Below are 22751 nucleotides of genomic sequence, written 5' to 3' on the forward strand. Positions count from 1 at the left end.
GGCAGCAGACTTGGCTGGATTCAGAGTAGAGCAGAGGATGTACCAAATGGGGTCAGACCCATAAAGGGAAATGCAAACTGCCGCCATTCTCCTGGGCTGGGGGTAGAGAGGAGCATGGGTAAGGAGGTGTGAATTTTGCTTTTGACTCCAGGAACAAAAAGATAAATCCCTTATCCCAATTTCTCAGAAGCCCTTGTTTATTCCAAACACCATCCAGATGTGTGCAATGTGGCAAATCAACACTGCAGTGCTGGTTGCTTTGCATTTTGAGGCTGAGAGAGACTTGCCATTAAAATTTCCATCCAATTGCTCTTTCATAGGTAGCCTGTTAAACCACTTTGATGTTTTTTTAAGCCTCATAAAAATCTAGCACACTGCTCTCTTTAACAGTTAGCAGACCCAAAGCAAGCCTGAGCCTGGACAGATTATAAACTCTATCATATTCTGTTTAGGGGGATTATTTTAACCATTTCCTTTAATTATCAGTTTCCCAGAACACTTAGCTATGTTGACATGAGGCAATTCCTTCCAGGTGATTCTGTTTCCTTAAATATTATATAAACTGTGCCAACACACACAAAGCATAATCAGTATAATCCAAACTATTGTTACCTTCACCTCTTGAGTAATAAGCATGGTGTCAGCTTTGTACATGGCAAATAAAAGGAATTCAATGTGAACATTTGACTCTTTGACATTCTTTGATGAAAATTTTTCAAAGCCCATGTCACTGAAATTCCTAAGTCCCCCTCAGAGCCTTGGGGGTTCTTGTTACTGCAAGTTGAGCTTTACAACATAACAGTGAGGCACAGAAAAATACAATGAAAGTCAAGGGCTGAAAATGTCTTCCAACAGGCAACAAATCTACAAGTTGTTTCAAGATAAGCTTACTACTGTTTTTAGCCCCATCACATGCTTGAGTTCAAGAAAGGGCTTTCCATACTTCTGGGTTCTCAGGATCATTTGCAGATTAATCAAAAGGAGAGAAATTTTAAAGTCATTAAAATCAAATCTAAGATATATGTGCATGTATTTGTATATGCATAAAATATAGCCTCTGGAAGAATAAACAAGAAATTAATAACATTGGGAGGGTACAAGGAACAGAACTGACTTGTGGGAAGGAGAGACATTTCACTGAATACCATTTTGCATCTTTCAAATTCTGAATTCACTGGAATATATTACCTACTGGGTAAAATAAGAATATGGAATCTAAGGAAATGAGTATTCAAATATTCCTAACTATACAAAAAAAAAAAAAAAAAAACCCACCTTAGTTTGGTTTATTTCCTTTATTTGCTAGTTTTCATACTGCAGTTGCTGGCCTTCCTGGGGCCTGTTGGGCACTTTGTTGACCAAGGAGGTGAAATGCATACAAGTTGAAAAAGACAAGGAGTGAAAAATGGGAAAATATCACGGATGTGAGGTACACCCACACAGGAGAATGGTTAGCAAAACCAATTTGATGAATATGTGCTTTAAAACTTAGTATATTGCTAGTCTTAAAATTAAGGGCTTCCCAGGTGGCTCAGTGGTAAAGAATCTGCCTGTCAGTGCTGGAGACATGGGTTTGATCTCTGCACTGCAAAGATCCCCTGGAGGAGGAAATGGCAACCCACTCCAGTTTTCTTGCCTGGGAAATCCCATGAACAGAGGATTTCAGTCCTCTGGCAGGCTACAGTCCATGAGGTCGCAAAGAGTCGGACATGACTTAGCGACTGCACAATAACAACAGTCCCCAAATAGTATTTGATGCACAGATTAAACGTCACCACATGAATAATTATCTTTCCAATTATGACTGTAAAGCAAAAGGGAGTCAAATTCAACCACAATTTTTAATTTCCCAAACAAAAATCAATAATTTAAGTCAGTGATTAGCAAACTACAGCCTGGGGCTAAATCTAGCCCTTCCCCCCTTTTTTGTAAATAAAGTTTTATAATTACAGCCAGGCTCTTGTGCGTGTGCACTGTCTAGGGCTGTTTAGGTGCTTCACCAGCAGAGATGAGTAGCTGTGACAGTTGCTACATGGCCTTCAGAGCCTAAAACATTTCTTCTCTGGCCCTTGACAGAAAAAGTTTGCAGACCCCTGAATTAAGTGATAAATGATTTAAGGACAGGGTGACATCTGACAGAAGTATCAGTTAAGACGGGGACAAAATAGTAAGGTTCTCTCAAGTAGGAAGATCAATAAATATACATTTGATATAATGTCTTTGACATACTTTTTGAGATCAATTATGATTATTTAAATACATATTCAAATACTTTAACAAGAACTTTTTGTTCTTGTTACCATTGTTCTGATACAATGATTAACACTTTATTATTAGAGCAAGGGAACATACTGCTTCTTAGTATTTAGCCCAAAGAGGTCAAACCTGAAAAGGGTAAAGAAGCACAGGGTAACCATGTCTCATCTGCTGGTGCTGAAAGCAAGGTGGGAGTTGCTGGCTGTCCTCCGCACATCCACCTCCCCATTCCAGCAGCTGAAGATTTGCTGTGGCCATGTAAGAAGCTCGGAAGCAAGAGACGGCTCCTAATCTTTCTGCTCCTAGATTCCATGATTGTTTTAGTTCCTTCTGGGGAAGGGGCATAATGTTCATTCTCTCTTTTTTTTTTGCTGAGAAATGGTGACTGGCTCAGTCATGATTCCTATCAAGTTTGTATGCTGTTGGCATATTAGGCACTTGCTGACTAAAAAAGTTTTACGTGATGAGTTCATGTTCTTCTGGTGCCAGATGGAAGACAGATCTCCAAGGTGAGTTTCCACTATCCTATATGCTCAGAATCTCGAAATCTTCCTCCAGGTCAAACTCCTCTAGTTGTTCAGTAGAGTCAATGAACTCTATCAGAATACAGAAATGAGGGGGGGGGGAAAGCTTGAAAACCTTTGGTTCAACAGGTCAGTACATTACTCGGTAGTTAAGATCATATGTTCCTTAACTGCTTTGCTACACAAAAGCTAGTGTAGAGGAGACTTACAGGTGGGACCACTGCCAAGTGTTAGCAATTCTCCATAAAGAATCAAAATAGTTTTAGGGGCCCAAGATGTGAGAGTAGAAAGATCCTGAACTCACCTCCTCTTATGAGCACAACAAAACCAAAACTATCTGCAGAACAACCATTGATGAAAAAGACTGGAACCCACGAGAAGAGATCTTCTACAGCTAAAGTCATAAGGAAGAATTCACAGCAATATGGGTAGGAGGGGCAGACTCAGGATATGATCAAATCCCATACCCACAGGCGGGCAACCCACAAAATGGAGAATTATATTGTAGAAGCTCTCCCAAGGGAATAAGAGTTCTGAGCCCCATGTCAGGCTCCCCAGACTGAGGGACTGGCATTCAGGAGGAGCCACCCAGAGCATTTGGCTTTGAAGGCCAGCAGGGGTTTATTGCAAGAACCCCATAGGACTGGGAGAAATACAGTCTATACTGTATTTCTATACTCTTCAAGGCCCACACAAAAATTTCATGTGTACTGGGACCCAGGACAAAAGGAATAATTTGATAGGAGCCTAGACCAGCAAATTTGGAAAACTCATCAGTGGCCATGGGACTGGAAAAGGTCAGTTTTCATTCCAATCCCTAATAAAGGCAATGCCAAAGAATGTTAAAACTACTGCACAATTGCACTCATCTCACACGCTAGCAAAGTAATGCTCAAAATTCTCCAAGCCAGGCTTCAAGAGTATGTGAGCCATGAACTTCCAGATGTTCAAGCTGGATTTAGAAAAGGCAGAGGAACCAGAGATCAAATTGCCAACATCCGCTGAATCATCAAAAAAGTAAGAGAGTTCCAGAAAAAACATCTACTTCTGATTTATTGATTATGCCAAAACCTTTGACTATCTGGATCACAACAAACTGTGGAAAATTCTTCAAGAGATGGGAATACCAAACCATCTGACCTGCCTCCTGAGAAATCTGTATGCAAGTCAAGCAACAGTTAGAATTGTACATGGCACAACAGACTAGTTCCAAATTGGGAAAGGAGTATGTCAAGGCTGTATATTGTCACCCTGCTTATTTATATGCAGAGTACATCATGTGAAATTCCAGGCTGGATGAAGCACAAGCTGGAATCAAGATGGCAGGGAGAAATAGAAATAATCTCAGATATGCAGATGACACCACCCGTATGGCAGAAAGCAAAGAACTAAACAGCCTCTTGATGAAAGTAAAAGAGGAGAGTGAAAAAGTTGGCTTAAAACTCAACATTCAAAAAACCAAGATCATGGCATCTAGTCCCATCACTTCATGACAAATAGATGGGGAAACAATGGAAACAGTGAGAGACTTTAATCTTGGGGGCTCCAAAATCACTGCAGATGGTGACTGCAGCCATGAAATTAAAAGACATTTGTTCCTTGGAAGAAAAGCTATGACCAACCTAGACAGCATATTAAAAAGCAGAGACATCACTTTGCCAACAAAGGTCTGTCTAGTCAAAGCTATGGTTTTTCCAGTAGTCATGTATGGATGTGAGAGTTGGACCATAAAGAAAGCTGAGTGCTGAAGAATTGATGCTTTTGAACTGTGGTGTTGGGGAAGACTCTTGAGTGTCCCTTGGACTGCAAGGAGATCCAACCAGTTAATCCTAAAGGAAATTAGTCTGGAATATTCATTGAAAGCAGAGAAGGAAATGGCAACCCACTCCAGTACTCTTGCCTGGAAAATCCCATGGACAGAGGAGCCTAGTAGTCCATAGGGTGGCTAAGTGTCGGACATGACTGAGCAACTTCACTTTCATGCATTGGAGAAGGAAATGGCAACCCACTCCAGTGTTCTTGCCTGGAGAATCCCAGGGATGGGGGAGCCTGGTGGGCTGCCATCTTTGGGGTCGCAGTTGAACATGACGGAAGTGACTTAGCAGCAGCAGCAGCATTCATTGGAAGGACTGATGCTGAAGCTGAAACTCCAATACTCTGGCCACCTGATGCCAAGAACTGACTCATTGGAAAAGACCCTGATGCTAGGAAAGATTGAAGGCAGGAGCAGAAGGGGACACAGAGGATGAGATGGTTGGATGGCATCACCAACTCGATGGACACGAGTTTGAGCAAGCCCCAGGAGTTGGTGATGGATAGGAAAGCCTGGCGTGCTGCAGTCCATGGGGTCGCAAAGAGTCAGACATGACTGAGTGACTGAACTGACTGACTGACAGGCCAGACCTACCTGCTGGTCTTAGAGACTCTCCTCGAGAGGTGTGGGGAGGCTGCAGCTCACCAGGGGGACATAGACACTGATGGCAGTCATATTCGGGAATATTCAACCACATGAATATTCCTGGTATCTGACATGTTGGACCACTAGTGCCAAGACCTGACCTCACCCAACAGCCTGTAGGCGCCAGCACTGGGACACCTCAGGCCAAATAACTAATTGGGCAGGTCTTCCTTGGCGGCTCAGTGGTAAAGAATCTGCCTGCGGTACGGGAGACGCAAGTTCGATACCTGGGTCAGGAAGATCCCCTGGAGAAGGGAATGGCTACCCACTCTAGTACTCTTGCCCATAGAATTCCATGGACAGAGGAGCCTGGCGAGCTATAGTCTATGAGGCCCCAAAGAGTTGGACATGACTGAAAGACTAACATTTCCACTTTTCAGACAAGCTGCCTGAATAAGTCGAAGCCCACAGCCTCTAGACATGCCCTTAGACATGGCCCTGCCCATCTGAGGGCCAAGTCCCAGTTCCACCCACCAGTGGACAGGCCCTGGCCCCTCCCACTAGGAAGCCTGAACCAGACTCTAGACCACCCTCATCCACCAGGGGGCAGGCACTAGGAGCAAGAAAACTGCATCGTGCAACACAGACCAGACCTGACCCTGGGATCACCTCAGCCCTGGCCCTGCCCACAGCAGGTGAATGAAACCTTTGGACACCCCAGAGCTCATACCCAACTATATCAGGAGCTAGCCCCCACTTACCAATGATTTGAAACATGCTCTGGGATCCCTGGGCCCAGCAGCCATACTACAGGAACTAGCTGTGCCTGCCAATAATCTAGCACTAACCTCTGCCATTAGTTGGCACAGCCCCAGAGTCTTCAGTACCCTGACTCCAGCCACCAGTGAGCCAGCACTAGCCCTTGGGCCCCCGTGGATTCTGCAGCCAGCCACCTCATGACCAGGCCCCACTAAAGAGTAACCAGCAGAATGTGGACAAGGCAGGGCCTGGCAACCAACCAGACTTGATGCCAACTAATCTAGTAGATGGCCCACAGGGTCAGCCCACCACAACAGAAAGAACCAAACAGCCCTCATAGGGGGAACACCTAGAGCACATAGCTTGGGTGACGAGAGAGGAGTGCACTTCTGGGACACATAGGATGCTTCCTTCAGAGGGCCACTTCTCCAAAGTTGAGAAATGTAACTAACCTACCGTAGACATAAAAATACAAATAGCAACGTAGGCAAAATGAGGCAGCAGAGGAATATATTCCAGACACAGAAATAAGATAAAACTCCAGAAGAATGAAGTGAAGAGGAGATAGGCAATCTACTCAAGAAACAGTTCAGAGTAATGATTATAAAGATGATCAAAGAACTTGAGAAGAGAATGGATGCAAAGAGTGAGAAATTAGTTTTTAACAAAGAAAACATATAAAGGACAACCAAACTGAGACAATGAATACAATAACTGAAATGAAAAATATACTAGAAGATGTATACCTATGGCTTATTCATGTTGAGGTTTGACAAAAAACAACAAAATTCTGTAAAGCAATTATCCTTCAGTAAAAAATACATTAATTAAAAAAAAGAAATGCAAAAAATATATACTAGAAGGAGCCAATAGTAGACTAAATGATACAGAAGAATGGACCAGTGTGCAGGAAGACAGAGCAGTGGAAATCACTACAGCTGAACAGAAAAAAAAGGCAGAAAAAGAATGAAAATAAATGACAGTTTAAGAGATCTCTGGGACAGCATCAAATGCACCAATATATGCATTATAGGGATCCCAGAAGAAGAGAGAGAGAAAAGACCTGAGAAAATATTTGAATAGATAACAGCTAAAAACTTCCCTAACCTGGGAAAGGAAACAGGCACCCAAGTCCAGGAATTGCAGAGAGTCTCATACAAGATGAACACAAAGAGGAACACACCAAGACATGATGTAATGAAAATTACAAAAATTAAAGATAAAGAGAGAATACTAAAAGCAGCAAGAGAAAACAAATAACATACAAGGGAACTCCCATAAGGCTATTAGCTGATTTTTCAGCAGAAATTCTGCAGGTCAGAAGGGAGCGACACAATATATTTAAAGTAATGAAAGGGGAAAACCTACAACCAAGAATATTCTACCCAGTAAGATTCTCATTCAGATTTGATGGAGAAATCAAAAGCTTTACAGACAAAGGAAAGCAAAAAGAATTCAGCACCACCAAACCGGCTTTACAATAAATGTTAAAGGACTTCTCTGCATGGAAAAAAAAAGATCACAAATAAGAACAAGAAAATTACAAAATGAAAAAGCTCATTGGTAAAGGCAAATATACAGTAAAGGTAGAAAATCATTCAGACAAAACTAGTAAGGAGGTTGAAAGACAAAACTTGTAAAGTCACCTGTATCTACAATAAGCAGATAAAGGATTCAAAAAACAACTAGATGTAAAATATGATATCAAAAACAGTAATCATGAGAGGAGGAAAGAACAAATGCACAGTATGTACAATGCATTTGAAATTAAGAGATCAGCAACTTAAAACAGTCACATTTATATACAGACTTATACAAAAACCACAAACCAAAAAATCTATAATAGATAATACACACAAAAAAGAAGGAATCCAAACATAACGCTACAGGTAGTTATCAAATCACAAGAGAACAAAAGAAGAAAAAGGGGGGGAAAGACCTACGAAAACAAATCCAAAACCATTAACAAAATCGCGATAAGAAGACACATATCAATAATTACTTTAAATGCAAACGGACTAAATTTTTCCAACCAAAAGACACACACTGGCTGAATGCATACAAAAACAAGACCTGTATATATGCTGCCTACAACATATTCACTTCAGATCTAGAGATGTACACAAACTGAAAGTAAGGGGATAGAAAAGGGTATTCCACACAAACGGAAATCAGAAGAAAGCAAGAATAGCAATACTCATATCAGATAAAATAAACTTTAAAATAAAGACTGTGACAAGAGACAAAGAAGGACACTATAAGGGATGAACCAAAGGATTCAAGGAATGCATCCAAAAAGAAGATATAAAAATTGAAAATATATATGCACCCAACATAGGAGCACCTTAATATATAAGGCAAATAATAACAGTTATAAAATGAGAAATTGACAGCAACACAATAATAGCAGGGAACTTTAACACTCTAGTTACATCAATGGATAGATCATTGAGACAGAAAATCAATAAGGAAACACAGGTATTAAAATAACACATGAGACCAAATGGACTTAATCGGTATTTATATAGCATTCCATCAAAAAACAGCAGAACATTCTTTTCAAGTGCACATGGAACATTCTCCTGGCCACAAAATGAGCCTTGGTAAATCTAAGAAAACTAAAATCATATCAAGCATCTTTTCCAACCAGAACTCTGAGATTAGAAATTAACTACAAGAAAAAAACTGCAAAAATCCACAAGCACATGGAGGTTAAACAATATGATACCAAACAACCAATGGATCACTGAGGAAATCAAAGAGGAAATTTAAAAGTACCTAGGGACAAATGAAAATGAATATACAATGATCCAAAACTTATGGGTTGCAGCAAAAGCACTTCCAAGTGGGAAGTTTATAGCAATATAAGTTTACCTCAGAAAATAAGAAAAATCTCAAACAATCTAAACTGACACCTAAAACAACTAGAGAAAGAAGAACAAACAAGACCCAAAGTTATGGAAGGAAATAAATCATTAAGATCAGAGCAGAAATGAAATAGAGACTAAAAAAAAAAAAAAAAAGAAATGATCAATGAAACCAAAATCTGGTTCTTTGAAAAGATTAAAAAAAAAAATATGATAAACCTTTAGCCAGATGCATCAAGAAAAAAAGGGAGAGAATCCAAATCAATAAAATCAGAAGTGAAAAAAGAGAAATTACAACTGACACCACAGAAATACAAAAGATCATAAGAGACTACTATGAGAAACTACATAGCAATAAAATAAATAGCCTATAAGAAATGGACAAATTCTTAAAAAGGTACAATCTCCCAAGACTGAACCAGGAAGAAATGGAAACTATGAATAAACCAATTACCAGTACAGAAATTGAATCAGAAATTTAAAAATTCCCAACAAACAAAAGTCTAAGACTGGACGGCATCATGGATGAATTCTATCAAACATTTAAAGAAGAGTTAACAGCTATCCTTCTCAAACTATTCTAAAAAATAGAAGAGGTAGAAACACTTCTGAACTCATTCTATGAGTCCACTAACACCCAGACACCAAATCAAACAAAGATATCACACACGAAAAAGAAAATTACAGGTCAATATCACTGAGGAACATAGATGCAAAAATCCTCAACACAATACTAGCTAACTGACTCCAACAATACATTGAAAGGATCACACACCATGACCAAGTGGGATTTATCTCAGGGATGCAAGGATTTTTCAATATCTGCAAATCAATGTGATACACCACATGAATAAAGTAAAGAATGAAAACCATATGATCACCTCAATAGATGCAGAAAAAGCTTCTGATTAAATTAAATATCCATCTATGATAAAAACTCTCCAGAGAGTGGACATAGAAGGAACATACCTCAACATAATAAGGCCATATATGACAAACATACAGATAAACATCATACTCAATGGCAAGAAGCTGAAAGCATTCCTGATCTCAGGATGCCCACTCTTGCCACTTTTATTCAATATAGTTTTGGAAATCCAGGCCACAGCAATCAGAGAAGAAAAAGAAATAAAAGTAATCCAAATTGGAAAGAAAGAAGTAAAACTGTCACTGTTTGCAGATGACATGATACGATACATAGAAAATTCTTAAGATGCCATCAGAAAACTACTAGAGCTCATCAACAAATTTGGTAAATTTGAAGGGTACAAGATTAACATACAGAAATCTGTTGCATTTCTGTACACTAACAATGAACTATCAGAAAGAGAAATTAAGGAAATAATCCCACTTACTATCACATTAAAAAGAATAAAGTACCTAGGAATAAATCTACATAAGGAGGCAAAACACCTGTACTTCCAAAACTATAAGATGCTGATGAAAGAAACTAAAGATGACACAAACAGATGAAAAGATATACCATGTTCTTGGATTGGAAGAATTAATATTGTTAAAAACACCATACTACCCAATACAACCTACAGATTCAATGCAACCCCTAACAAATTATCAATGGCATTTTTCACAAAACTAGAACAAAAAACTTTCCAATTTGTGAAAACAGAAAAGACCTCAAATAGACAAAACAATCTTGAGAAAGAAGAACAGAGCCGAAGGAATCATGCTTCCTGACTTCATACTATACTACAAAGCTACAGTCATCAAAACGTATGGTACTGGCACAAAACAGAAGCATAAATCAATGGAACAGGACAGAAAGCACAGAAATAAACCCATGCACTCACTTATGGTTAATTAATCTACAACAAGTGAAAGTTGCTCAGTCGAGTCCGACTCTTTGTGATCCCATGGACTATACAGTCCATGGAATTCTCCAGGCCAGAATATTGGAGTGGGTAGCTGTTCCCTTCTCAAGGGGATCTTCGCAACCCAGGGCTCGAACCCAGGTCTTCCACATTGCAGATAGATTCTTTACTATCTGAGCCACCAGGGAAGCCTAAGAATACTGGAGTGGGTAGCCTATCCCTTTCCAGCGGATCTTCCCCGCCAAGGAATCGAATCAGGGTCTCCTGCATTACAGGTGGATTCTTTACCAGCTGAGCTATCAGGGAAGCCCAATCTATTACAATGGAGGCAAGAATATACCATGGAGAAAAGACAGTTCCCTCAATAAGTGGCTCTTGGGAAAATTGGACAGTTACATGAAAAAGAATGAAATCAGGATATTCTCTAATACCATATACAAAAAATAAACTCAAAATGAATTAAACACCTCAGTGTAGGACTGGATACTATAAAACTCCTAGAGGAAGACATAGGCAGAATACTCTGACATAAATTTCAGCAATATTTTTTTGGATCTGTCTCCTAGGGTAATGGAAACCAAAGTAAAAATAACAAATGGGACCTAATTAAACTTAAAAACATTTGCACAGCAAAGGAAACTGTAAACAAAATGAAAAGATTACCTATGGACTGGGAGAAAATATTTGCAAATAATGTGACTGCAAGGGATTAACTTTCAAATACACAAACAGCTCATATAGCTCAGTATCAAAAAACAAACAGCCCAATCAAAAAATAAGCAGAAAACTTAAATAGATATTTCTCTAAAGAAGCCATACAAATGACCAACAGGCACATGAAAAGATGCTCAATATCACTAAGCATTAGAGAAATGCAAATTAAAACTACAATGAGGTATCACCTCACACTGCTCAGAATGGCCATCATCCAAAAATCTACAAATAATAAATGCTGGAGAGGGTATGGAGAAAAGGGATCCCTCTTATACTGTTGCTGGGAATGTAAATTGATGTGGCCACTATGGAGGACAGTGTGGAGGTTTCTTAAAAAACTAGAAATAGAGTTACCATATGATCCAGCAGTCACACTCCTGGGCATAGATCCAGAAAAGATGAAAAATCTAATTCAAAAAGATATATGCACCCCAATGGTCACAGCAGCACTATTGACAATAGTGAAGACATGGGAGCAACCTAAACGCCCATGTACAGGTGAATGGATAATTAAGATGTGGTACGTATATATAATATATGTATACACACACATGCATGTATATATAATGGAATATTACTCAGCCATAAAAAAGAATGAAATAATGCCATTTGCAGAAACATGGATGGACCTAAAGATTATCATACAAAGTAAACTAAGTCAGAAAGAGAAAGGTAAATACCACATGATATCACTTACATGTGGAATCTAAAAAATGATACAAACGACCTTATTTATAAAATAGAAACAGACTCACAGACATAGAAAACAAATTTATGGTTACCAGAAGGGGAAAGGGGGGGCTATAAATTAGAAGTTTTGGATTAACAGATATATACTACTATATATAAAATAAATAAATAAGAACCTACTGTATAGCAAAAGGAACTATATTTAATATCTTGTAATAACCAATAATAGAAAATAAACTGAAAAACGACATATATATATGTGTATGTGTGTGTGTATATATATATATATATATATATATATATATATATATAACCTTACTGTATACCTGAAAGTGACACAACACTGTAAATCAACTACACATCAATTAAAAAAAGAAATGAACTGGACTTGTTACACAGTCCTGTTCACAGTGATGAAGATGGGGCTCTGTAAGATCTTTGAGGAACCTTTTGAATTATCCATGTCCTCTGATTTGTTTTCTAAACCAGACCATTAAAAAAAAGAAATTCTACTCATTTTTATTTTCCATGGAGCTCATTTTCTTTTACTACTATTCTTTGAAATTGCTAAGTATCAGTTCATCAGAAGAAATACCATTCCTTGATCAGTCCAACTGAGTAGAAATTTTCATTCCACAGAAAGCATGACCCATAATTGCTTCTGTCTCATAAAACAACTGCTATCCAAGGGTCTGCTGGCCAGAGAGTTTCTGAACAACAGCTTACCTGCCCCTGTGGTTGTTACTTCTGGCTTGGCTGGAGGAACAAAAGGAGGCCAATGTGATGGATGTTTCTGAACTAATTCAAACATCCTTAAATTTTCCTTTAGAATTTCCTGAGGAGACATAGAATCAGTTGTAAACACTGCAGAGCCACTACATTTCTGTCCAATTGGCAATATATGACTCCAAACCCCAAGAGAGTGATCTGGTTATTGAAAGGTGAAAGCACAGGCTTAACAAATATACCCATCCTGTACCAGACCCATCTGAAGACCCAGACCTCTTCAATTCTAGATACTGTTGGCCAGGAAAGGAAGGATACTGGTGGGAGGATCTGATGGAAGGCCAGTACCCACTGCCCATGCTCCATCATAAGGTTCAGGTCATTTGCCAGTTGCACGGGACCAACTCGATTTAGGGATAAGATGTTCCTGAAGTGTTGGCTCCAAAGAAATGTGGGTTAATTAAATTAAATCTGCCCCCAAAGAACATCAGTACATGTTGGCATGGTTTCAGTTTTAGTCCAAGACATATGGTATATGTCCTAATTTAAAGACCTTGGTCTTATCAGAAATCTTTCTTTATAATGTTAAATGTTTGATACACAGTTTTTCTGCATCCTGAACTAATTTTAGAAAATAATTCTCCATGATGTCTCAGTCAATTATTAACTGGGGTTTCAGATTCAGCTGGGGACTTTGGAATTAATTATTTGTTTACCTGTGAAGAAAAATCTTCCATCCTTACACTTAGGAGAGGCTCTGGGATCCCATCTCTCCAACCCCTCTGTTTTGCAGATAAGAGAACATTATGTCTCCTGCCACCCCAACCAGGGCTCTTTAAACTGCTCCCTATGATCTCCCTTCATTCTTTCAATAACCATTGATCAATGTCTCCCATAAAATTGACATGTGTTAGAAGTAAAGGATGAGGGAGGCAGATACAAAGATTAGGAACCAGCAGAACAATAAACATCTTTTGACATAAAATGTCCAAGAAAAAAGAATAGCTTGCTTTCATATTTACACAGATTTCTGCAAACTGTGTTTCCTTTAAGTGGCAGTGTGTCTATATTTTATCAATATATAAATAAAATTGTTACTAGAAAAGTAAGCCCTTTAAACCATAATGGAATACACTAAACTGTAAATGGACCATGAAACAAATAGAAAAGTAGTTTGGTTTATCCAACCACCTCAGTGTTATAATCAGAGTATAGAAGAATTTAGGCTGACCTATATGAAGCTGACATTTTTAGGTTAAAATGGTAATTAGTTAAAGATTTCATTGACTCATAACTTCAATGAGATGGAACATTCAGTAGCTAAAAATATCGCTCATTTGACAAAGTAAGCATATTTCAAACCAAAGTTTTCCTTTGGTTTCCCCAAAATTCTGTATAATTCCCCATATCTTAGTTTCTTTCTCATGGAATAAAGTCATATCAGGTTGGATTTGTTACTATGAAAAACCATCTTGGAAAGGAGAAAAATATTTGGTTTTTTAAGACTGAGAAAAACAGAAATCTTTACCTTCTGAACAAGGCTACACCAGTTATCAAAGTCTTTTTCTTCTTTGCAGAAAAACCCCTTGGGGGAAAGCAAAGACAACTTAGAACTGTTCATGACATATATACACTAGCCATCTCATATCTCCAGTTCCCTATTGGCCATTTATATATGAATGTCCCTTCTCTAATTTGTTATTTATCCAAAATTATCTTGCCTCAAAAAACGCCCTCCTATGTAGAGAACGGACATGTGGACACAGTGGGGGAGAAGGTGAGGGTGGGATGAATTTGGAGATTAGAATTGACATATATATATATATATATATGTATACATGTGTATATATATACATATATACACACACACATATGTACACCACCATGTGTAAAACAGATAGCTAGTGGGAAGCAGCTGTATAGCACAGGGAGCTCAGCTCGGTACTCTGTGATGACCTAAAGGGGTGGGATGTGGAGGGTGGGAGGGAGGTTCAAGAAGGAGGGGATATGTGTATACATATAGCTGCTTCACATTGTTGTACAGCAGAAACTAATACAACATTGTAAAGCAATTGTATTCCAATTTAAAAAAAGAACTGGTCAGGCATACCAAGGCAGGCCTTATGTATTGCAAGATGGAGCCGTTGGTCCAGAGTTGTGACCCAACATGTGGGCCACTTCCTTTGGGCCTATCCTCCCAGCAATAAGGAGGAAGATTGAGTTTATCACTCTCCCAGATCAGTGCCTCACTAGGACACACACATTCATATTTTCTCTCTCTCTGCTTCTCGCTCTTATTCTGTCCCTTTCCCTTTTACCGTATCCCTTTTCCTCCCTGTCTCTCCTACTTCACACTGTGAGATATACTAACATGAAGGCCAATCTCCAAAGCACAGGGTTAATTCCATTACATTCAGTGCACAAATATACCTACCTAGAAAAAAACAATGCAATAAAACCAGCAGACAAAAGCCAAATAGTACTTTTAACTAGAGTCATTAATTAGTAAGGTGGCTTTGACCTTAAGGAAATTATCTGTTAGAATAAAGAGAACCATGGGCCTCTTTATCCATCCTCAGAACATCCTATAGTACTGAAAGAATGGTCCAAAACAAGAGGAGGACTCTGTCAGCTCTCTACCACTGGCACTCTGACAATCAAGTTAAACTGGAGGAGAGGGTTCAGACAGGCCTCAGAACCACTGGCTAGTTCCCAGACTAGCCCTTTCCATGTGTCGACAGCAGACATACTTCTGGGGGTGGGTGGGGGGAACCCTGCAACTTCCTGGATTGTGTGACCAGAGGAATGGACATTTTCCACCCAGGAAGTCTTGCCCCCTTATCCCTCCCGATGTCTCACCTTATTCCCTGTGCCTGGGTGGCAATATTTAGGGGGCAAGAAGGAAAAGGCAGAAAGATGGTAACAGTAATAATAACCAACATTTCTAGAATGCTTACAATATGCTGGGCACTGTGCTAAGTAGCTTTCACATAGCATACCTCACACAAGCCTACAAGGAAGGAGCTATTGTTTTGCCCATGGGAGGGATGAGAAGGCCAAAGCTCAGAAAAGTTAAGGAGGGACTCCCCCTCAGTTCATGGCTGGTAAGTGGCTTGGATCCTAACTCAAGCAACTCGGCCTCAGGGCCCATTCCTTCCCTGCTACACTACATGACACTACCTTTCGTGGGCGTGGGAAGCAAATATTCTCTTGCCATTCTATCTAGCAACCTGGATAACTCCCAGGGAACCAAACTGTGATAGGGCAGCAGTGTGTCTCTTCGCCCACCCAACCTTCAGATACCAACCAATGCTACGGAAGGATCCAAGTTCAGGATGTTCATCCGCTGCGGGGGTTGCAGACAATGGAAAGTCTGGTCGTCAACCGTTCCATTCTCTTCAGTGTCAACAAAGGTCTGGGTTGTGTGAGGGTCCAGGAAAATGAGCTCATCACCTGTTTTGAATGAGACCTGATTAGTCTTTGAAGAATCACCCACTCTGGCCCCACTGCTGTCCTTGGAAGGGTCACTCTGGTTGTCCTAATCCCTCCCTTGGTGACAATGGGAATGAGATAACAGAATGCCTGAAGGACATGCTCGAAGGAAGCCACACACCCCCAAAGCCAATCATTCCATGTGAAGATTTGTCCTAGCATTTACATCTCCTCAAAGTCCAAGTACAAAAATGGAAAGGGACAGGTTTGGGGACAAGGGAGGAATGAGCTACCACAGATGATATGGCGGGCTCGGTGAGCAGCAGTAGCCAAGAGGTGGTAGGTGGAATGACCAGGCCATGAGTCCAGGTGCCATTAGGGAAGCTTCCTGACTCTTTCAACACTGGAAAGCATCTTGCTCTAGACCATAGGTTCTTAGACCTATGGTCAAAGAGCACATCTGGGCAAGAAAAAGTCCTTGGCCTCCCAAAGAAATGGGAATGCTGACTGTGCCACAGACGAGATACCAGGGAGGTAACTTCTGGTCTTAATTTGCTAGCAAGTTAGTCAGTGTTAGAAAGTCAGTAGTTCCTGTCAGAAGGCACTACTTGGTCACATGAGTATCAGTACAGATACACCTCACTGGGAAAACTCAGTTTGAGATGATCAGCTGTTGCAAATGGGAGAAGAAAACGATGCTTCATCAAATGGAAAATGTCTAGCCCAATAATGACTTGGGGGGGGGTGTTGGGATAAAAAAGTCTCTACTTTTATCTGATATTCAAAGGGTTGAGAGTATCACTAAAGATCATGAGCTGATGTACCTAAGGGGGCACCCCAACCTCACTGTCCAGGCCTGAGAACCAACTGGACCTCTGTGTTCTAGACTGGGTTAGGGAAGCAAAGAGAGATCTGCCTGAGGCAGGGGGATGGGGTAGGGAGGGACACCCAAAAAGTCTCTGGAATGGCATTCAGGATTGTGTTGGGTACATCTAAGTGCTTCTGTTGGCAAAGAGTGTATCTGACGTCTGATGCCAAGTTTAATTTGTCTCTATTACAGACCTAAGACAAACCACTCCACTCTGCCTTAATTTTTTTTAAACTGGGATCACTGGGCTTGTTCCAGTTAGTTTACAGAGTATTATCAGAATGGGAAGATCTCACTTTTGTGAACTGCTTGAAATACAATACAAATGCAGGATGTATCTTGCTCAGACTCTTTGCAATCCCATGGTATGTAGCCTGCCAGACTTCTCCACCCATGGGATTTTCCAGGAAAGAATACTGGAGTGGGCTGCCATTTCCTTCTCCACGGGATCTTCCTGACCCTGGGATCGAACCCAGGTCTCCCACATTTCGGGCAGACTCTTTACTGTCTGAGCCAGCAGGGAATCCCCTTAAATGATCTGAGTGAATTGACTCTTCTGTAAAACAGGCTTATTATGTGATTTTTTTGCATGAGTTCATGCTCATTTGGGCTTCCTTGGTGGCTCAGACAGTAAAGAATCCGTCTGCAATGTGGGAGACCTGGGTTCAATCCCTGAGTTGGGAAGATCCCCTATAGGCATGCCTAGAGGCATGGCAACCCACTCCAGTATTCTTGCTTGGAAAATCCCCATGGACAGAGGAGCCTGCCAGGCTACAGTCCATGGGGTTGCAAACATGGGGTCAGTCAGACAGGACTGAGTGACTAAGCACACCCACATGTTCATTCAAAAACTGCACAGCCATGTGTCTGGCTTGGTCAGGACTTGGTCAATAGATGTGGATCACAGACTTACACAAACAAAGTAATGTACTGACTAGCCCAAGTTTTTAGTTCAAACCAGTGGTTAATCTTTAACAGGAAAGGAAGCATTTCTTCCTCCAGAGGATCCCGCGTCTTCTGCATTGGCAGGAAGATTCTTTTAGTGCTGAGCCACCAGCAAAGCCTTTGGTTTAAGGTACTGGGAATAATAACAGTGTCCTCTCTGAGTCTGGCCCTTTTCCATGTGTGTGTGTGTATATCTGTATGTGTATGTATGTATGAGTGTGTAGTGGAGCTCTGTAGGCTGGCCTATTTCTGACAGTGCTTAAAAGTGATACAGTAGATTGAAAAAGCCCTATAAATGACATGGGGACTGTATCAAGGGCTCCAATGAGGCCTGAGAAGAAGGAGCAGGCAAGTCCACCATCTGTAGACACCCAGTTCAAGTGACAGAGCTCCAGGTGGCGCCCTCTGCCAAACCACAGGAGACAAACATCTCTTCTCTAAGCAGAAAAAATCACCCAGCCAGGCTGTCATCCTGGCCACAGTCTTGTACACCAGGAGCATCTCCCAGCTTCCTACTGGGCAAGAGAGCACTAGGGAAGCAAGGGGGTATGTTAGCACAGACAGCCAAATTGGGATCAAATTCTGGCTTTGCTACTTTTAAGCTCAGTGACCTTGAGGAAATGACCCCTCTAAGTTTTCCACTAGGCATAAATGGAAATAATGATCTCTACCCCTCAGGGTTAACCCTATCTATCTATTTGTCTACAGCTAGATACATCTCTATATTCTTGTTGCTTAGTCACTAAGCTGTGTCTAACTCTTTTGTGATTCCATGGACTGTAGCCCACCAGGCTCCTCTGTCCATGGGACTTCCCAGGCAAGAATACTGGAGTGGGTTGTCATTTCATTCTCCAGGGGATCTTCGTGGATCAGGGATTGAACCTGTTATCTCCTGCATTGCAGGCAGACTCTACCACTGAGCCACCAGGGAAGCCCCATCTCTATATAAATATTGATACTAATCTGTATCTCTCTATAAATGTATTTATATTTCAACATGCTATATAAATATATATTTATATATCATAAACAATATAATGATCAGTATGTGTGCTCAGTCGTGTTCGACTCTGTGATCCCATGGACTGTAGCCCACCAGGCTCCTGTGTCCATGGAATTCTCCAGGCAAGAATATTGGAGTGGGTTGTCATTTCCTCCTCCAGGGGATCTACCTGACCCAGGAATCGAACTGCATCTCTTGTATCTACTGCATTGCAGGCAGATTATTTACCTGCTGAGCCATTGGGGAAGCCATTATAATGATAAATTGTATATATATGTGCATATATATATATACACATATATACATGTACACACATATACATACATGGAGAGAGAAAAGGGGATGGAGAAAGAGAGAGTACCCTCTGTAGAGTTCCTGGTTCAGAAAATGGAAGCTCTCATCTGTCCCCTCCCTTAAGACATTCTCTCAATCTGGTCCCCCACCCCAAACCTAATACAGTAACAGGGTGAGTCAGAAAGGGGGAGTTGAGGTGACTTTGGAGCCTCAAGTAAAGGTTAAACAAAAGATTTATGAAATTAATGGGCAAATGGACACTATGTAAACCTCTGTTTTGGGAACTGGGGATTGTCACACCTCTTTCATAAGCAGTCCAACTCCACCAAAGTCTCCCCATCCCAGGGCCCCCCCAAGAGATGGAGGGCTATGGCAACTTGGCAAATTCTCTCTGGGTAACCTGGGATAAGGAGGCCAGGGTGCCCAGGAATTCATTGAGATCCCTCCACAATTATTTTCCAATCTGTTTTCAGTTTGTCTTCAAGCACAGACAATAGGAAATAGATTTTTGCAACAGTTTTTTTGACAGGAACCCAGAAGCTTAGAAACAGAGGACATCTAAATTTATAAAACTTCAAATACTGGGTTTTGAACTTAAGAAAGTAAAAGCCTCCACTTTTCAAATGTTCCATCAAGCTGTAGTTCTTAAGCTCGACCAGGAGGTGACAGCATTCAAGAGCGAGCCCAGCAACCGCAGAGAAACCCCACCTTAAGGAGAGGAGAGTAAGCAGCTGAAAGAAGCATTGGGGTCAGGCTGGCTCTTTACTGAGAGCTTTACTGTGAGGTGACAACATGGTGAGCTGGGGGTCAGCCCTATTTTCCATAAAGGGAGCCTGAGACTGAAAGAATTGACTCTCTTTTCCTACTGTCACACACCAAGCCAGCAGGAGGCAGGCCACATACAGGAGCCAGGTCTGTCTGTTTCCACTCACCTCACCTCCCTGAATCTCTGAGGGAGAAATGGGTTGGGAGGGTGGCCAAGCTCATCTCACCATGTCCTCTGCACATCCCTCACGCCATTCCCCATGCCTGCTCTGGCTCTCCTTTGTACCCTAAACTCGTAAGTTCCTCAAAGCCCACTCCTGCCAGAGGTGGCGGTATTCCGCTTCCCTGGCCACATCGCTCCCTTACTCTGCGGCACTAACCAGGTATCTAGGCCCTTGATACTCAAAGTGTGGCACCAGCAGCACCTGCTCTACCTAGTAAGAAATGCAGGCTTTCAGGCCCCACCCCAGATCTGCTGAACCTGCATGTTAATCTCAAGGTGATTCATGTGCACATGAAAGTTTGAGAAGAGCCGGGCTGCTCCTTTTGTGTGCCAAGGGCCTTTAATATCTCTGGTCACAGCTGGTGAGGAAGATGGTGGGGTTTCCAGACGTGTCCACTGAGGCAGGAATGTCGGGCTGCTCATCAGGATCCACGTTAGGTTAGTTGCTTTAAGACTGAGCCTCCATTATCAGAAAAGGGATACCTCTGTCTTCACGTTCTCTAATTCCCACCCAGTCAAGCCTCTGAAGCTGTGTGGTCCTGGGAAGTCAGAGGATGGCTCCTGGGCCGAATGCCCAAGCTCCAGTAAGAAGGGGATTGGCAAGGCCAGGGAAGTGAAGCCCTGCCACCCTGGGTCCCAGAGGAAAAAAGAGGTGCTGAAGCAATGCTGTGACCTTGGGGTTATCCAGTGTGAACACAGCCATGGAACCATCATATTGAGAGGCAAAGAGACGGAGACACTGGTCTCTGTGAGGCACAGGTAGGTATTACTCTCCAGGCTAGAGGCAGGATGAGCTGCCCAAGGCCACAGCATCTCCAGGCTAGGCCAGGGCCTCCTAACTGGAATTGCCTGGTCTTCCACGCAGACCTTGTTGTGCCCGCCCTCCCCTAGCCCACAGTGACTTACTTGTGATTACTCTTTTCTTACCTAAGAATCCTATGAAATAATAGGCGTTATTTGGTTTTCCTCCTAATGCCCCTAAAGACTGTGGCATCTTAAAACACTCCTGGAGGGAAAGAGAACGCAAGATTCTCAGCTCACTTGTGGACTGCTGCTCACGGATCTCCATGCTCACGATGGTGGTGGGATGGGTGGGCCACAGGTGGCTTGGGGAAAGGTGTGACTTACTTTGAAGGCGTCAACATAGACGGGGTTGATTTGGTTTATGCCTAGGCGGAGGGGCACAATAAGCAGCAAGGGTTTCCAGGCTGTGCAGCAGGCCGAGGGGCCCTTACTCTGGGTGGAAGCAGTCAGAGACTCCAGGGGCCTCTCAGCAGGTATGTCAGCACTCAAGGACAGGGTGCGGCACATTTTTTCTAGAAACAAAAGACAGGGCTAGATAAAAAAGGGGTACCCAGCCCTAAGAGATGCACCATGGGCAAGACTAAGGGAGACCTGACATGACAGCCCCCACCTGGAAGGCCCATCCTGCTGCCACCCGGGCCCTGCTGCCCTCGCTACAGGAAGCCCAGGGTACTGGTCCAGCCCTTACTTCTCTTCCTTCTGGCAACTGAACACTCCTTGTGTCTCCTCAGATATGATGGGCTCATTGGGAGAATCTCATTTGTCAACTAGGCTACAAGGGCCTTGGAAACAGGGACTGTATCTGTTGGTATCTCAAGCCCCATGTTGGGGAGTACAGTGGAGGGGGGAGGCCAGAGAAGACCCATGGGTGGTTTAACTGATTATCTGCACTTGGGGTGTCCTGCAGGAAAAGAATCTGGTACTTCACTGAGGGGCACCAAAGATCCTCTCATTTTTTCCCGTTTCAGAAAGCTGAAAGGGAAGAGAAAAAAGGGCACAGGGAATGATTAACCAGAGCCCTGTACTCCCCTGTCTTGCTAGATGGGCAGGCCAGAGACAGCGTGTGTGTGTTTATTCTTTCTCTTTCTCTCTCTCTCTCACTTTCTTTCTTTCTCCCTTTCTTCCCCCTACATGTTCTGAATGGTAAAGAAGAACCTCTATACCCAACCACCCGAGAAGGTAAACTGGCCGAGGACTCACTGATATCTTCGATGACCACGGTGTTATCCATTGAAACATAAACAGCCAAGGAATTCCATTCATCAAATAAAGCAAGTTTTCTGCAAAGCAACATACAGTGAAGTCACAATTGGGGAAGATGGACATCTCGGCAGAAAACAGTACCACCTATGCAAGTCCAGTGTTCCAGAAGTTACCGAATGCTGAACCACACAGAAGTTGTTCTCTCTGTGGGATTCAGGTCAGGTCTGCCTCCTTTGCCCAAGCTCTGAAATATTCCATGTCCAGGGACTTTGAAAATGCCAGAGTCGCTGTTTCTGAACCTCAGAAAAAAGGCCTTGCTTTATAAAATGGAACAGGCTGCTTCGCAAAATAATGTTACTCCTACTGGGCAAAAGAGGACCAGTACACCTGCTCCCAAGAGATTTTGTTTTCTTTTCTTAAATGTGAGACATTCTGCCTTACTGCTTGGAAA

At 41.8% G+C, this 22751-nt stretch overlaps 1 protein-coding gene across 4 annotated transcripts in view; it reads right to left on the minus strand.

Annotated features, from left to right (window-relative positions):
- Positions 1 to 121: 121 nt before the first annotated feature.
- The window catches only part of ATG4A (autophagy related 4A cysteine peptidase), a 76329-nt gene continuing 53699 nt past the window's right edge, over positions 122 to 22751 (minus strand). For 2 of the 4 annotated variants that reach the window (XM_065914839.1, XM_065914838.1), the window contains 7 exons: positions 22298 to 22377; positions 21422 to 21609; positions 21221 to 21299; positions 16071 to 16216; positions 14292 to 14348; positions 12764 to 12872; positions 122 to 2852 (listed from right to left, as the gene is read on the minus strand). In XM_065914839.1, the coding sequence (XP_065770911.1) occupies positions 2782 to 2852; positions 12764 to 12872; positions 14292 to 14348; positions 16071 to 16216; positions 21221 to 21299; positions 21422 to 21609; positions 22298 to 22377 (730 nt within the window). In that variant the 3' untranslated portion in view covers positions 122 to 2781. The remainder of the gene's footprint in view (positions 2853 to 12763; positions 12873 to 14291; positions 14349 to 16070; positions 16217 to 21220; positions 21300 to 21421; positions 21610 to 22297; positions 22378 to 22751) is intronic. The other 2 variants (XM_065914837.1, XM_065914836.1) reach the window with 1 other exon arrangement.

The sequence above is a fragment of the Muntiacus reevesi genome, chromosome X (assembly GCF_963930625.1).
Source record: "Muntiacus reevesi chromosome X, mMunRee1.1, whole genome shotgun sequence".
NCBI classification, from domain to species: Eukaryota; Metazoa; Chordata; class Mammalia; order Artiodactyla; family Cervidae; genus Muntiacus; species Muntiacus reevesi.